We start from the raw sequence: 16,378 nt of genomic DNA, 5'->3' as shown, positions 1-16,378 counted from the left end.
AGGTGCGATTTTTCCGTCGATCCTTCAATTTAGGGGAATAAAGTAAACTCAATCAATGGCAAGAAATGAATTAACTATATATCGATTACCAATTTCACGAAAGTAGACTGATATGTTTCAGATTATGCGTCATCCATTTTTGCAAAATAATGAACGCATAAAATTGATAGCAGCAAGGAATCGGACTGATGAGAAACGCCACTAAAATATTTTAAACTTCACGGAAGGGAAGTCAGCCACGTTGGCAGAATCTGAAAGTAGTTAATAACCCAATTATTTCATTTTTAAGGCTAAACCTCTTAGTTAAACACAGCTGTTATTGTTAACATGGATAAACGTTGGGCTTAATCGTCTTTAAAGGCAACATTGAATACCTATAACTTTCCGAAAAATGATGCAGAAAAAAGAAAAATATTTAACTCCGGTCTGTGTCAGAAAAAAAAAATAACATAGCCCTTATGATAAGGAGGAAGGGTGTCTGGATATCTGTTGCTAAGACGTGTTACAATTTTAATTTGCTTTGTTTTTATTGTTTGTTTTTTTCTTACTACTCTTGTTTTAATGTTTTGATGTGGGTAAAATTCGCAAAGCCCTCTCACATATCGATTGGGAAATCAGTGTCGTTATTTTTGCCCCTCTTTCTTTATTATCATGGGTCAAAGCGCTTCGCTGCCTCTTTATGAGGTAGAAAAACAATCATCATCATTGGTCTGCGTCGGCAATTTCCCTGGAAGTGTCCTGTCGGGTCATCTACATCAGCAAATTCCCAGTTCGTCCTTGGCTCTTTGTTGAACAGACCTCTTGGCTGATAAGACTGGGATGTTAGCTTTTGAATAGGGTTACAAGGGATCAGAACGAAGTTTTTTTTTTTTACATGATAACCTAAATTATACAAGCATTGTGATTGGTGCTCTGTTATTATCTATAGGAGGTCGCACGCATAGATGATGCTTTCTATTTAAAACAGTTGCCCCTTTATTCTTATTCAGGTCATTATTTATTTATTGAAGACATCTGAGATCTATTACAGAACAGACGCATTTATCTATTCATAAAAAAGCTCTTTATTTAAGAGAAAATTCTAGGAAAAGACTTCTTTAGCAATACATCAAATTTTCTAAACCTAAGTAAAGGATTCTTTAGCGTCCTTTGTAGCAGCCACCAGTTGGAGTGACAAGACTTAGCATATTCTCACTAACTAAAGACATTGGACAGTCCGCTGAAACCAATTTTACATTTGAACTGGTCTCCACTATGTAATTAAAGTCAAGCAAACACAGGTTGACAACAATAGCGCTTAGACAAAACTTCCTTAACACAACTGCGAAAACTCCTGTTGAAAACTATATAGATTATCGGATTAATGACACCATTTAAGAACAGCATTAGAAGAGCAATGAAACGGAAATGTCGAGTTTCACTGTAAACCACATAGAAGTCAAGCGCGAAAGACAATTGAAGGGTTAGAATCGGCAAGGAACAGGCATAAAATGCGACTATTAGAGTTATTAACATCTTGAAAATCTCACGATTTCGCTTCTCTCTCAATGCACGAGCTCTTTCACTAATGTTGTTGGGGAAGTTTCGACGCCAAAGCTTGAATCCGATGGCTGCGTACAAAACGAGCATAGCAAGAAGCGTCATGAAGAGAATTACGGCGAAACCTGCATAGAAAATTTTTCTGACTTGATCCTTGAGACTACAGATTGTGATGCCCTCGTTGCTGATGAATTTTGCGAAATAAAATATCGGCAAAGCAAACAGAGCTGGTACCAGCCATGTCAGAAAAATAATAAAGAAGCAGGTCTTCCGCGTGATAATTTTTCGTAGAGGAAAGAACACCACACAAAGACGATAAATTGCGATAGCCAGAATTGTCAGGTTTGCAGTTACCATGGTAATGACAGAAAGGAACATGTCTATCTTACAAAGAACTGTTCCAAAGTTTCCCTGTAGAATCCAGTGGCCGTTCAGCACTAGATTATTGTACGCATGCGGGATATTTTGAATAGCAAAGAAAATATCCGCCACAGAAATATTTGCAATGAATAAGCTGTTGGCATTCCTCATGGGACTTCGTCTGAAATTCTTTTTCAGAACGAGCACAACCATAACGTTTTCAAGGAGAGATACCGCAAGAACAGACATGCAAAGTGTGGCTTTCGCTATTGCTTCGGTTTTTCTTTCATGAACAGGCGATGAATCACTAGCGTTTTCCATTTCCAAGAAATATTTGTTAAACGCTTTAGTTTTCCCGTCGAAACTAGGTCATGAAATGAGATTTGGTTAGGAGTGAAACGTGCAAGCGCATACAAACCCTTTTTGAGGGCGCCTGCGGCTGTCTAAATATTGATTTACATAACCGAAAAGTCACTCCTGCATTTTCACTTCATTTCCATAAGTTCTATAGCACGAGGACAAAGACAGCCATTGTTTTTAAGTAAAAAGGAATTTTGAACCGAAGTGGTAGTCGCTCTAAAGTAAGATTTCCTTTTGTTTGGAGTTCAGTTTATTAAGAATCTGTCAGAAAAGACAATTACAGCAAGCTGAACAGGAAGAATCTTTACCCGGCCATTTTCAGGACGAATATAGCAAATTCACCGCATGAAGCGTATCTTATCACTGAAAACGATAGGCAATTGGGATTGGGAAGTTTTAAGGGATTGAAAGCTTTTGACTCAAGGACGTGATCCATTACAAGCTTTTCCGTTTGTTGAGTTCCCACGTGTGACGTACTTTCGCGGTTAATTATTTTTTATATTTGTTTTATCATAATGTTGGCGCTATTATGAGCCAAGTTACAAAACCGAGAAGTAATATTGTTGTATAATATATTTTAGGTCACAGGAAGTTGACAGAATATTTCAATAAAACATGTTGTGATACTTTTAGAATGACTTTCGGCGGTATCGCTGGGATTCACGTTCAAGTTAACTTCAAAAGAGGATCTAGACAGTTGGAGCAAAGGCATAGATAGACAAATAAAACCGAAAAATCGTAGAACGAATTGAAAAGTCTTTGTGATAATGGTGTGGACTGCAGCTTGCATCAAACAAAACGGACGTTGGACGGGCTAACAACGGTACGTGCGTACACAATATAAGATAATCATTTACTCTTGAGGGCATAATAGCTGCATGCAGAATCCTAGAATTGAAAAACAAACCATAAAAAAATGATGACGACAGTGTCCATGCACTAGACAATGAAAGTTGATAGAAAAGAGGACTTAGCGGAAACTGCGACATTAAATAAAAAATCAGCTGCTGTTCAGAGCAGAATTCTGTCGCCGAAAATGTTTTTGGAAGGTTATTTTTAGCAAGCATTTCTAGCAAGACACGAGACACAATATCACGACGAGTATTTATCTATGGTGATCCAAGATGTTATCTACAAGTGCTTTTTATTTTTATCTTCACCAAATTCTCCACCTTTTGCGTTCGTTATAATGTCTTGTGGAACAGTATTTGGAGAGAGTCCTGTCAGATAAACCTTTGCACTCGCGGAACAATCATTTTGCCCTGTTGAACACGCACACATCAGTTAAGGTGAAACTCCACGTAAGATTGCATCAATTACGCAGAAAAAGAAGATCAGTAGAGAGAAGCGCTATTATATATGCCCTTGCTCGTGAAAATGTAATAAAGCACGAAACAGGAACAATTCTGCCTTTGAGCGCAAGCACAATCATTTAAGGTGAAAATCCATGCAAGATTGCATCTAAATACCCATAATGATTTATTACTGAACTCAAATTTTTAAAACAAAACAGTAAATAGAAATTACCAGTATATTTTAACGCGAACTAAGTATTTGCTCAAAAGTTTAATTTACTCGAAAGTTTTATTTTAAATGGTCGAATTAGGTTTGTCAGCTGACCAGTGAAAAAACACTGTCTGCAATATTGCCTTTCACTGACAGATGCTAAAAAATAGGAGGAAAGATGGATCAGCTATCAAAAATGGAAGTATTCGTCTTTATTCCCTCAAAAGAGTCCCTTTTTTTAACCCAGATATCATGTAATATAACGACTTGCAGACTCGCCCACGGAAGCTTTTATAGAATCACTTCTTTCCGTCCTTTCCAATAAGATTTATATTCTGTTGAAGTGATCGATTTCGTCACTAAGATCAATGATAAAAGTTGACTGATAATAAAGATGAAAATTACCGGAAAATAGCCCAGAAGATACTTGAATAAAATAAATTTTTAATAATCATGATCCTTTTTACATAATGAATCATTTTTTCGTGGTATATGGACATGACGTTGGCAGGTATGTCAACAACCTGAAGCTAGTTCTGAGCAAAACCATTAACAGGAGACATCAGACTTAGATGACTTAACAAATTACAACTTTTTCAGGTGGTCATGTGGCCAAGGAAAACACATACTAAACTCATTTCAATCCTTGGCGCTGACCGAAAGGAGCGCAGCTCCATAAGCGTAAATACAAGGAATAAGCGCTTTATTACAGGTGCCTCCGCTTTACTCAAGGGAGGGGGCACGGGAGAGTCTTGAAGTGAGACGCTAGATCATTTCCTATCTCATTTGACAGTAGCTTGGTTTTAAGCAATTTTAGGGTAATTCTGACGATTGATTTAGTCAAGCTTACAAAATTCGTAAAATTGACACTTTAGTTGGTCTGTCTCCGCTTTAATCAATTTTAATTTTCGAAAAACTATTATGGACAATATTTTTAATAGAGTTAAACTAAAGACAACTATAAATGTCTGTTTTTCTACTGACCAATGAATCGGAAATAACTTCAAACATTTCATTTTTGCTTGTCACTAACGACAAGATAGCCATGGAACAATTAATTTCCGTACACTTTGTTTCGCACCTTTAAAGCTAGAATAATGTTGCGTCTATTATGTTGTATTAACGTAGCGTTAGCTGTTATAAGCGCGAGTCTTCATATAGGGTATCATTGTTAACACAGGGCGCGTTCCTTTCGGTACTAAACTGCTTTTTTCCATTGAGTTGCCTCCTGTTGCTATACGATTGCAGTGTGATCGCTGAACTGGGCGATTTGCATGTATATAAAACTTTAAATTCACGGCGAATATCAGAGTTAAATGTATAGTAGATCACAGGATTTATTGCTCCATTACAAAGCATTAAGAAAGCTGAAATTATGCTGTAGTACGAACCAAGTTTTTTGTAGAAGTTGAAGTGAAGAGAAAGCTGATAAATCCAAAATGGAATAAAGGAAATATAAAATACAAAAACTAAAGTCGCCAGTAACTTCAAAGCTTTATGTTTCTTGGCTGGTTTCTTTCCCTTAACGTCGTAAAGTTGAATCCCCGGTACTTTCCGAAGCCATATCTTTAACAGAATGGCAGAATAAAGAGCCAGTGTGACGACAAATCCGGCTGCTAATAGCACAGTTTGAAAAATAAACCAGCGGATAACTTTTTCGCAGCTGAGGCAGGCAGTACATGTTACCTTTCCATCGGGATCTTCATTGTCTTTCTCAAGGTACGCAAAGGAAAATAATGGTGCACAATAAATACCGCTGACAAGCCAAGTAGATAAGATTATAAAATATGCCCGTTTCGTGGAAATTAATGCCTTCAATGGGAAAAATATCGCCAAAAACTTCTCCACGGCGGTAGCTAAAATGGTCAGATTCGAGGTCAGAATTAAGAGCGCTGAGAAGAACATATCAAGCTGGCAGAGATAATTTCCAGAACGGCCACGAATTTGCCATGCTCCGTCCAGTATCAAGTGAGTATAGATTATTGGGATATTTTCTATCGAAAACAACAAGTCGGCTAGGGACAAGTTCATTATGAAAAGATGATGGACTCTTCTTCGCGACTTGCTCCCAATTCGTCTAAATATCCTGATGACGACTGCATTTCCAACCAGGGAGAGAAAAGCTGTAAGGTAATATGCGGATACTAGGAAAAACCTTCCAGTTGCAAGCCCTGTAATCTGTGAATCTTCATTTGGCTCAGACAATGCAGTGGAGCAATCGCTCAAATTTGTTGCGTTCTCGAGAATCATTCTACATTGCACTATTTTACACGACGCTTCTGCTCATAGGCGTCAGCTTTCAGATGTTTAAACAAAGGACAAGTACATGCCTAATTTAAGCGAACTTTTTAAAAAAAAGCCATTAACGTTAATTTCATCTCGAGAGTCAATTGGTTGTCTTTTGGTTGCACAAAATTCGCTTTTTGCAACATTGGAATAATTTTTTTGTGTCGCTCCCTAATTCAAATCATATTTCAGTTTTCATTGCATATGAATATTTTCATTACAAAATCGTTACTCACATTAAAACAAACAAACTGGCATCATTGGTAATGGCCGCATTTCATTAAAACGTTTTCTAAATGTTCACCACTACCTCCCAAGCTCTCGATCTCTCTCCGAGCAAACTACTCAAACTAAATAATTGAAAATTTAAACCAAAAAACCGTCACGGACATGTCAATTTATTTAACGAGCAAATGCCAGACCCGTTTTCAAATAAAGTGTAAGAGACCAGAGTAACACCCGCAGAAACAGGCTTTTTATTGTCGTTAGTATTTGTACGGAGATATCAATATCATCTTTTTGATCGCAGGTGACTGCCTTTTAGAACGAAAACGTAGACATTTTAAACGACTTCTGTTATCAATAGATGCAACTTGATAAGTCTGACATGTACAATCACGGGTCTTACTATGCAATAAACCACATCCGCGACTTTAGGAGGATTGTCACTACTCGTGCCTGATGAAATATTTAGATGGTGTGTAATAAATTTCTCAAGTAAGTTCAGTGTTTGTCATTTTTTTTCTTCCATATCATATATTTTCGATCAGTCGTTGGTATTCAAACTTTTCTGGCTTACATTTAAAAAATTTTAAAGATTGTAGTAGATAAACAGGTCATTTACATGCAGCAAACGAAAAAACGATTGAATAATTCTCGTTAAGTATGGAGTCCATTTGGCAATGTTTTGTAATGGCCCCACCTAAAATGGCTAAGACGTCCCTTGACGACTTCTCTTGACAGTTTATGTGTGAAGTTACGATGATTTTTCATAAGGAAACGGAGACATTCTCACGGCAAATCTGGTAAGAAGTATAAGGTGAATTTTGATAATCATAATACTGAGAGTGACTCCTCGTCGACAGTTGTTGATGACAAGCCAAGTTCTTTGCCGATTCATATGTTTAATTGGTTTTCATAGAGAAGTTTTCTTGTTCATACACGTCGAAGTTCCAGCGTGAGTAAGGATTCCTCGCTCCCTGCTTCTGAATTTACAACTGAGTCGAGGATCTCAGTCCATCATTTCCATCATCTGTGCTTTTTTTCCTTGCAGCAGCCTTAGTTTCAACAGAATAAGCAAGACTCCTAGAGCATTTGCAATGAGACAGAGCAGCCTTGATCCCATCACGAAAGCTCTCATTGAAAATGAGGTAAATAATTGGATTAATGGCACCGTTCGAGAAGTATAACAAAAATGCAATAAACCGGATGTGGTTTATTTTTAACAATTCGTAGAAACCAAGGACCAAAGACACATGTAAACTCAGAATTGGCAAGGAACAGATGTAAAACACGACAATCAAAGTAATGAGCATCTTAAAAATATCGCGGTTTCTTTTCAATCTGCGCTCGCGATTTTTTTGACTTGCATTGCCAGGAAATTTTCGACCCGAAAGCTTGAAACCAATGGCTGTATACAACGCCAGGATGGTGGCGAGAGTTGTGGCTAAAATTCCCGCCAAAACCATGTACCACGTTTTCAGAATCCTTCTATCTGTGAGATTACACGAGGTGACACCGTTTCTAATTATTAAGTCACCGTAGTACAATAGGGGTGAAGCGAAAAGCGTGGGTATTAACCATGTCACAAATATGATCATAAAACAGATTCTTCGGGTAATGATCTTCTTGAGCGGAACGTACACTGCAAACACTCGATCCACGGCAATGGCTAAGATAGTAAGATTTCCAGTAACTATAGTTATAAGAGAAAAGAACATGTCGACCTTGCATAATGCAATTCCAACCCATCCTTGAAGATTCCATCGTTCTTTCAGTAAATAATTGTTATAAGCATGGGGTATGTTCTGTAAAGCGAACAGAACGTCGGCCACTGACATGTTTGCGATGAAAAAGGTATTAGCTGTTCTCATACGGTTTTGATGGTTCTTCTTAAGAATCACTAGCACCAACATGTTTTCAATTAAGGACATGACGAGAACAAACATGCAAATTGTTGCCTTTGTGAGTCTGAACTCAAAGCTTTCTCCCTGAGAGCCTCCAGTTGAGGAGTTAGTGCTGTTTTCCATTCCGATGTAAGAGTCAAAATGAAATATTTCGTTCCTACCGTTCAGATTTGCGTTTCTTGTTTAATTCTCGGAACAAAGTTGTAGATGTTGTCTTTACGAGGTTTGTCGTCTTTGAAATTAAAATCGCTTACCAACAATTTTAAAAACTGCATACATCAACTTTGGCGTCAAATGGAACACCAAAGCAAATATCGATTCTGATGTTAATGTCATGTTAATTTTTGAATAAATTCAAATAAATTGCTTATCATGTGGGAGGATTGTGCTGATAGCTAGTAAAAGATGGCCTCAAAAGTCTTACAATGATAAACGTTTCGATAAAAAGTTTTATTTGTGGTGAGTACAACAGCCACTCCAGAAAAGAAATGAGGTCTACGGGTACTAAACACTTTAGATATGATTTTGTTTGCGAAAACGCTACAGTCGCCAAGGTGGCACATTCTTAAATTAATTTTTATTATTTGGGAAATATATTGTTTCAGCTGTCATAAGTACACCAGCAATATTCTGAGCCAACACATAATTCATTAGTCTTAATGAAAAATATTGAAATGACCAATTTTATGTGCTCAGTAAAAAAACAAAGGTATAGTCACAGGACATTAATAAAAAAAGATGGAAAACTTAAAGATGAAGAGGCAATATTAAGTACTAAAGGAAGGTGGCTTAAAAGGACAAAAAATAGGAACGGATAAGCAATTTTTAATGGCAGTTTTGATCACTAAATTAGCTCATTTTAAGTTTTTTCTAGAATATTGCAAAATTCCAAGACAAAACTTCACCAATATAAAATGGGCCCTTTCGTAGTTCCATGTTTGCAGATATTTTCTCATAAAGGTGCAACAATGAAAATTATTGATAAAAAAATAGTAATCATTTATATTGATGTCGAGGTAATTTACTTTTTATTCTTCTTACTAATGCAAAACCGAGGCAAGGGAAAATATGAGCGGAAGCCTGCTTAATCTAAGTCTGTCTCCACAAAAACTACATCATTGTGATCTCCTTTTCCTGATAGTCAATTACCGCACATTTTAATTGGCGTATTCCATAATTCAACAAGAAAGAAAATTAGTTTGTAGTTGCAAACAAATTTATATTTGTATGTTTCAGCCTCTCTAAGCTCTCTAAAGGCAAAATAATAGTCTTTTTAAAGCAACGCTTGGACATAAACGAAAATGCAAAGTCAGTTATTTCGTTTGAAAAGCACCGTTTGAACGAAATTGAACTGGCTATTTCTAGGCCCGAAGATCGACAGTTTGACACCTCATGTCAAACTGCCAAAGTAAACAATCTGGTCAAAAGCTTGTCTATATTAGATTTTGCAATTTGTTTGATTGATAATGTTTTTAAGGAAATTGGTGGATGTCTCAGATGAATATGCACGACAAACTGTACTGTAAATATGAATTATTTTTAAAGATTTTACAGGACAGTTACAAGATACTTCCTATTGTCAAATTCGTAGATAAAATTATTTTATGCTTCAATTTCTGACGAAATTTAATCTGGTAAAGTATTTTACATGTCATCACGCCGTGGAACAGTCTGTTTTGTGTTTATTCTAGTTTTTATAGAATGCGTCGTAAGTGTACTTATGGCATCAGTCATCCACATAGCTTTGTTGTTATCGGCAGAGCGGAGACCGACTGTTTGGAGAAGCTATGGAGCACTACTTCTGTATGCCTAGAAAGTTTTATACACCCTAAAGGTTCTAGGAGAGATTGCTGTAAGTTTTTTGTCAATGGCGACTGAACCCTTAGCCGTGGGCTTAGCTCAGTCCGTGATAGATTGTGTTGCTTAGAAGTCACTCTGCTGTAACGATTACCCTATGAAGTAAGGTTACATAAATAAATGGCCATATAAGATACCTTTACAACGTATTTTTCCGTAGGTGAAATTATACCCTAACAATGGTCCAATATAGGTCCAACATCGTTGGACTGTGATGCACCAACGAGAATTTAAGGTGGCAGGATTTAACAATGTTATGCTAAGTGTGCCCAATTCAAAAGGAATTTGTCTCACCGGGCAAAGCGAAAAGGGACTTGCTTGGAGTTCACTTTCTACTTACAGTGGTGTGCATGTAATGCCAGACATAGGGTCAGCAGAAACAATATGAAACCTACGACGTTATGTAGAGGTCATGAACAAGTTTCTCATTTCCATTACAGTTTCTACGATACGACTGTTATGGACACTCCCAAGAGGCTACTAAGTTCCATACTCCTGATCTGATCTTCATGTGTAAACCTTTCGCTGATGCTGAAACGAAAGGCAAAAATAATAACACTAAAACTAAAAGCCAGTGATACCGTGATTGCAAAGGCAAGAGATACATGCCTGCTTTGAACACTCTGTTTCATAAAATGATAGAAGGAGAGTAACAAAACAAAAGAAAAATTCAAGCAGCTTGTAGACTGCAACTACTATAAAATATTCTGATTTCTAAGGAAAGAGGTCATAAGGGGTGTTGCTATTCTCCAGGGGTAAAATGCTGTACATAGCTCATCGCAGCTAGTTACCCTCAAATACTTGTAACATTTCCCAGACATATCAACCCATAAGTACTCCTTGGTGCAGACAATCAACACTGGAGTCAAGACTTTCCCTAAGATACGAAATCTGATATTTAATCCCGATTACATTGCACTATCCTATAAGACACCCAGTCGCCATTGACAATAACAATGAAATATCATACTTTACCTCCATATGAGACTGTTCCATCAGTTTTCGTAGCAATGTAATTGCTTTCGGGCAGATCAGACTTGAGCCTTTCAGGAACTGAAATAGCAGGTACGAAATCCCTAGAAGACGATTCCCGTTTCCATTTCTCAGGCAAAATGCAACTCCAAGTAACGCCATCCCTACTGACTGCGTGACATCGACTATCTGTTCCCAAGCCAAAAATCCTTTTGTACGATCCACGAACAGTCATCCCAAAAATCGTTTTCACTCGCGGATCTAGCCCTATGGGTAAAAAGATGCCAGTCTTTGCTTCATAGCGGCATTGAAATAAAATACATTGGACAACTTTAACGAGAAAGCATTACTTATACATACCAATCCATTGAACACCATCATTTGAAAAGTAACAGGAAGGTTTCAAATCACTATAGAAGAGGATGACAATAAAGTAAAGATTACAAACCGCAAAAATTACGAAATCAGTGGATTACTAACGCCGATCACTTACAATGCTTATGTTTTTTTAGGTGAACATTCCTATTTTTTAGCGGTTAATTGTTGACTCGTCGTTATTCGTCTCTACCGCCAGGGGCAGTACGAGAGCGCTATCCTTTTTAACTGTAATTTTACGAAGATCTCATATAATTTTAACTACTAAGCAAGAAATCATGCTCCCTTGCAAATAATTTAATGACCTTTTCTTCTCTTGGCAGAGGTATACTTCGTCAAACAATGGATTCAACAGAAATCCTCTCTGAGCATCTAACAAGATATAGAAAAATATTCTTTAAGATCTACCAAACATAATTTTACAAATCTAACAACTCACTACTTTCTTTCAAATATTCGAATTCGTTACTACCATATCTATTACTGACAAAATTGAAATCTTTAAGTTAGCTTCGCATATTATCCCCTGAAAATTTAAATAATTGATTTTTGAGGTTAAATCGAGGTCCAAATTCTCTCGTTGTCCGCCATATTTAATTACCTTCTCTCACTGTAAAGTTAAGCGTTACGGACTCTATTGAGCCCACGAACAACTTGGCAGCATTACTTGCCATGCGTTGTTCATACAGAATGAAGCTTGGTACAGACAGGAAGTATTTTCCAACAGAAAGCACACGTTTAGGATCAATTTGGACCGTGATGTTAATTTGCTTTGATGACCCGGGCTGAATTTCTCCAATCTAACAAACATAAAAAATTACAAAAGTAGGATTGAGTTAAAAATGTCATTTGCATTTGATTGTCTTATGGCGTCTGCGCGCCTCGCTTGAATAACAATTCATGACGATACCATTAACCTAGAGAAAGATAACTGAAAACTATTGTCGAAGCTGTTAGCCGTAAGAAACCACTATTGGCTTTGATTAAATAAGCATTGTATAGGCTTTCCTTATGCAGTACAGTCGTGTGAGGCAAATGCCCCGAGCTGAATTGAACATCTGCCGAAAGTTAACGACTCTTCTTCTTCTCACTGAGACGGTCATGACTTAAGTCTCAGAACTTCAGTCAATTGGCTTTTTAAAAGGCACTGCGTGCTGGAAAAGACGTTGTCTTGCAAAAACGCTTTCAGTTGGCCCTAAGCTTTCGAACTTTTTATTAATCAACGGACAATTGAGAGGTTACCTCCTTGGCATGCAACAAAACTATGCATCGAACAGCAGGAAATGAAGCCTAAGGTAAATGAGCCTTACGTATTTTTTTCATGGGCTCACCTTAAAATTATACTCTCCAGGGTAAGGACTAGACACATTTGTCAAAGGCACGTGATTCAGCATACTCGCGTAGTAAGGAAGAGTCCAAACCAATATTGTATTAAAGGCAGTGTCACGCGACCACAAGTCGTGCGATAAAATTACTGTAAATGTTACTGAATCACTATAAAAGGATGTAAGCACAGAAATTAATAACTCATTATGGAGAAAACTTAATAAGTTGTTGGTTGTAGGAAAACGATGTAATCTGTGAGCAAAAAATTAGTTCAGTTTTCACTCACTTTTGAAACAAATTGTTGGCATCGTATGTTGATACGGTCTGGTGTACTGTAGGTCTCCTTGCTGCAAAAAGAAAATTAATGCTTAATTTCACGGTTTAAAGAGTTTACAAATAAACCTTAAACTTTAAACTCCTGGGATCTTTTTCCCCTAATTCTCGGTCAACAGCAATTTATGGCTGCCGATTTTACTCCTTCTTCCTTTCTTTGCACCCGATTTTTTCGCCGTGCTTCTCGCAAGGCCTTGAGCTGGGACTTATGGCCTGTAGGTAGGGCCCTTTATGCACCATCACCCCCGGCTTTTACACGGGAATGCTTTCTTTTTTCAATTCTTTTCAATGGAATCGCGCGCGGAGCCGTATGAGTCATGTGAAAATCCTCGTGAACACCCACCTCTCACCAGGACCTCCACAACACGAGAGTCACTCCCAGCGACGTTTGACGCATTACAAGCATAGAGTCCTGCATCGGACTGTTTGATCGAGGAGAGCTCAAGACTTGTATCATTATGGACCAGTTTACTGTCTTTGTACCAGCGGACTGCTGGTGAAGGATAGCCGCGCGCGGAGCATTGAAGTGTCAAGGAATCTCCTGTGACAACTTCAAATAGAAAACTGGAGACGTTGATGGTGGTGGGTGGTTCTGAGAAACGAATGAAATTTTATGTCGCAATAACTTGTCAATAGATTCCTTCTACAAGGGTTGCAAAAGCATTATTACAGTACATGTATCGTCCTCAGGGAAAAAAGCACAAAACCCTTTAAGATCATAACTTCTCCTTTCCGTCGCTTCATAATTATCCTCACGAAGCAATGAGTTACTTTAATTTAATCTCATTTCCGAGTGTCGTCGTCTTGAACTAAATCTTTTCCGCATTGTTCTCATGCAATTTACACACCACCCTATAATACACTGTCACATGACTTTCTGTCACCAAACAAGTATTTTCATCGAAAAATAACTGGATACAACTATGAACTGCAATGTTACCGTCAAAACTCCTCATAAGTCTGTCGTCAACCAACCTGTAACTAAAACTGTACCAAGCGATAGGCCGGTGTTTGATTTTCGGCTTAGTACACAGCTAAAATCCAGTATTTCTTCCATCTGAAAATAAATATTCGGGTAGGTCATGATGGACGGCATTTAAAATACATAAAATAGTCTCGAGCAAAAAAATTTGGTCCAGCAAAATGGGCGTCTGACCACTGGCCTTTGCCACGTGCTGATCACGCACTTTCACTTTCAGTAACATTTATTCCGCGAGGAAACATTTGTTTAAAATGCATCGCTGGTGGGATTTAAATAAATCTATTCAACGCCACATGATCACCAATAAAATGCAACCAATCATAATTTAACGAGGAGTAAGGTAAACTGCAGATCAGAAATGGCAGAATCTGTTTCCCGCTCGTCGCCCCTCCAGACAATTCAAAAAGGAAATCACCTTTAGAACAATAGTACTCTCGGGCATTTTCGTTTCCGACAAATTTAATGTCTATGGAAAGATTTGGATTATCCACAAAGTGCCCCACAAAATCAAAGCAGAGGCCTGTCCTTTTTAGGTTCATTTATCACCTAGTTCAACCTGGATGTTCTTGACGACTCCAATTGCTTTTTTTTTTCTATTTCCCTTACATGTTAGCGGGGTCATATTGTATTAAGCTAAAATTACCTTAATTTCATAGGTACCACCAGAATTGGGAGCAGTAAATGGCTGAGAGAAATGTTTTTCCTGACAGTCCAGCTGCGCTTTTCCAAAGGACGCAAGACAGATGCTTTTGTTGAAGAGATTCAGATACACTTGTCGTACGCAGGACGGACAATAGAACGAAGGTGTAAGACAATATTTGTAATAACCTGGGAAAATTAATATTAGTATTATCAGGTTTTGACTGCAAAGTTTAAATCGAGTTTCAATGCGAGCTCAAGCTTGTTACTAAAGGAAAAAAATTCTTCGCTATTTTAGCACAAACCAAAGAGCATTTTTTCGCTTGCGAAAACTCTTTTAACGTCGTTTTCACCTGCCAGTAGGATCCTTTTTCCGTCATTATACTCTCTTCAGCCTGTATCGTCAGAACTCTGCAGTCATGCACGTACAAAACGCATTTTTTTGTATACACACTGTCCCCTCTATGTTATTAATAAATAGTTTGTGTTTTTAACTGAATATATCAAGATCTAATATGAAAGCGCATGGGAAATTTGGAGAGCATTAAACAAGCCGAAAGCGTCTTGGACAACTTTAACCCTTCTCTTGCGTTTCCCAAACTTCTCAGGTGCATCAACAAGGTTAGAAATGAACTTATTCAAAGATTTGAAAGTCTTGAAAACCTGATGACCCTCTTATGCCAGATTGATGGGAAAAAAAACCGACGTACCTTTAATTGTAATCAACTCTCCGCGCTGTGCTTGAAGAAAAGTTGTACCTGTTAATGCAAATTCCTTATCACACGTCCCTGTGAACGAAGGAGTAGTCACCATGCATTAATCTCAGATAAATCCTATATGCATTAAGGATTTCATTGAAAAAAATCTTTTATCCTTTCGTATTTTGTGGCGAGTATCTTTTGCAAGATTGAACCAAACCTAAACAATGGATCTTTTTGTATTTTTTCGATGTCTTTTTTAGTCTGGATGTTAAGCCAAAAATAATTTCAACTTTTAATCAGTTTATTAGCCCAAATGACAGCCTCTCCTTTAATAAAGTACTTCGTTAAGAGAAATCTTCAATTCTACTTTAGCACAGTGGCCAAATCAGTTACGAATGCACATCTATTGTTCCGATAAATAAAAATGTACCGATCTCGCTGTGAAACCCTATAAATTATGTTTTTTTCCAGATGGCATTTTGAATTGTCTCATCTGCTCCGCTAATGAAAAGTCAATAAACAGACACAGGAACATTTTGCACGTATTCAGGCTTATGCTAGGAAAAGAGACGTGGAATAAGAGACGTGACGCAAAAGAGACGTGGAATATGAAAATTCGTTTTCCTTTGACAAAAATAGGCAGTTTCCTTAGACAGCTCTGTATAGAAAAACTATGAAAGCATTAAGATGCGATTTCTAATCATTTTAAAATTCATTCAAACGGCAATCTAACCGCTTACCTTGTACTACGAACAGCAGAATGACCTTGAAAAACAAAGGCAGTCTTAAAATTGTCTCAGACCGCATTGTACCTCAAACTAGAGAGCTTACAATAGGGAAAATTGGTTTTTCTTTTCCTTACATGCTCTTGACGCAACTTCAAACAGAGACCGGTTCACTTCCAGTCTTGTTTCCACTGTTGACAAAATGTAATATGAATCATTGCGCATTATGAATTAACAATAAAACACCCGGCCAGTGAAACACAAACACAGATGCGCATTTGACGAATTTTA

At 37.6% G+C, this 16,378-nt stretch overlaps 4 protein-coding genes across 4 annotated transcripts; all 4 read right to left on the bottom strand.

Annotated features, from left to right (window-relative positions):
- Nucleotides 1-1,196: 1,196 nt before the first annotated feature.
- Nucleotides 1,197-2,273, bottom strand: LOC136278173 (neuropeptide receptor 22-like). The gene has a single exon (XM_066161569.1). The coding sequence runs from the start codon at nucleotides 2,218-2,220 to the stop codon at nucleotides 1,267-1,269; it is 954 nt and encodes a 317-aa protein (XP_066017666.1). The 5' UTR covers nucleotides 2,221-2,273; the 3' UTR covers nucleotides 1,197-1,266.
- A 2,474-nt stretch (nucleotides 2,274-4,747) lies between these two features.
- Nucleotides 4,748-5,922, bottom strand: LOC131797857 (neuropeptide Y receptor type 2-like). The gene has a single exon (XM_059115526.2). The coding sequence runs from the start codon at nucleotides 5,794-5,796 to the stop codon at nucleotides 4,903-4,905; it is 894 nt and encodes a 297-aa protein (XP_058971509.2). The 5' UTR covers nucleotides 5,797-5,922; the 3' UTR covers nucleotides 4,748-4,902.
- Nucleotides 5,923-6,530: 608 nt separating this feature from the next.
- On the bottom strand, nucleotides 6,531-8,325 carry LOC131797856 (neuromedin-K receptor-like). Its single transcript, XM_059115525.2, has one exon. It carries the CDS (start codon nucleotides 8,298-8,300, stop codon nucleotides 7,263-7,265), a length of 1,038 nt encoding a protein of 345 aa, XP_058971508.2. The 5' UTR covers nucleotides 8,301-8,325; the 3' UTR covers nucleotides 6,531-7,262.
- Nucleotides 8,326-9,104: 779 nt separating this feature from the next.
- Nucleotides 9,105-16,206, bottom strand: LOC131797855 (uncharacterized). The gene is made up of 12 exons (XM_059115524.2): nucleotides 16,103-16,206; nucleotides 15,372-15,449; nucleotides 14,666-14,850; nucleotides 14,016-14,097; nucleotides 13,384-13,632; nucleotides 12,994-13,054; nucleotides 12,713-12,875; nucleotides 11,983-12,181; nucleotides 11,687-11,753; nucleotides 11,367-11,416; nucleotides 11,010-11,273; nucleotides 9,105-10,565 (listed from the first exon to the last, which is right to left on the bottom strand). Exons 1-12 carry the CDS (start codon nucleotides 16,167-16,169, stop codon nucleotides 10,492-10,494), a joined length of 1,539 nt encoding a protein of 512 aa, XP_058971507.2. The 5' UTR covers nucleotides 16,170-16,206; the 3' UTR covers nucleotides 9,105-10,491.
- Between the last annotated feature and the right edge of the window lie 172 nt (nucleotides 16,207-16,378).

The sequence above is a fragment of the Pocillopora verrucosa genome, chromosome 14 (genome assembly GCF_036669915.1).
Source record: "Pocillopora verrucosa isolate sample1 chromosome 14, ASM3666991v2, whole genome shotgun sequence".
NCBI lineage: Eukaryota > Metazoa > Cnidaria > Anthozoa > Scleractinia > Pocilloporidae > Pocillopora > Pocillopora verrucosa.
Note: the sequence above shows the minus strand (reverse complement) of the source record. Positions and strands in the feature narration are given on the sequence as shown.

Coding starts and splice junctions, on each gene's coding strand:
- LOC136278173 (XM_066161569.1), bottom strand. CDS start 2,220: ATGGAAAACGCTAGTGATTCATCGCCTGTTCATGAAAGAAAAACCGAA.
- LOC131797857 (XM_059115526.2), bottom strand. CDS start 5,796: ATGAACTTGTCCCTAGCCGACTTGTTGTTTTCGATAGAAAATATCCCA.
- LOC131797856 (XM_059115525.2), bottom strand. CDS start 8,300: ATGGAAAACAGCACTAACTCCTCAACTGGAGGCTCTCAGGGAGAAAGC.
- LOC131797855 (XM_059115524.2), bottom strand. CDS start 16,169: ATGCGGTCTGAGACAATTTTAAGACTGCCTTTGTTTTTCAAGGTCATT. Junction 12,182..12,712: donor CTGGAGAGTATAATTTTAAG/GTGAGCCCATGA, acceptor TATGTTTGTTAG/ATTGGAGAAATTCAGCCCGG. Junction 11,417..11,686: donor CTCTGCCAAGAGAAGAAAAG/GTCATTAAATTA, acceptor CCTCTTCTATAG/TGATTTGAAACCTTCCTGTT.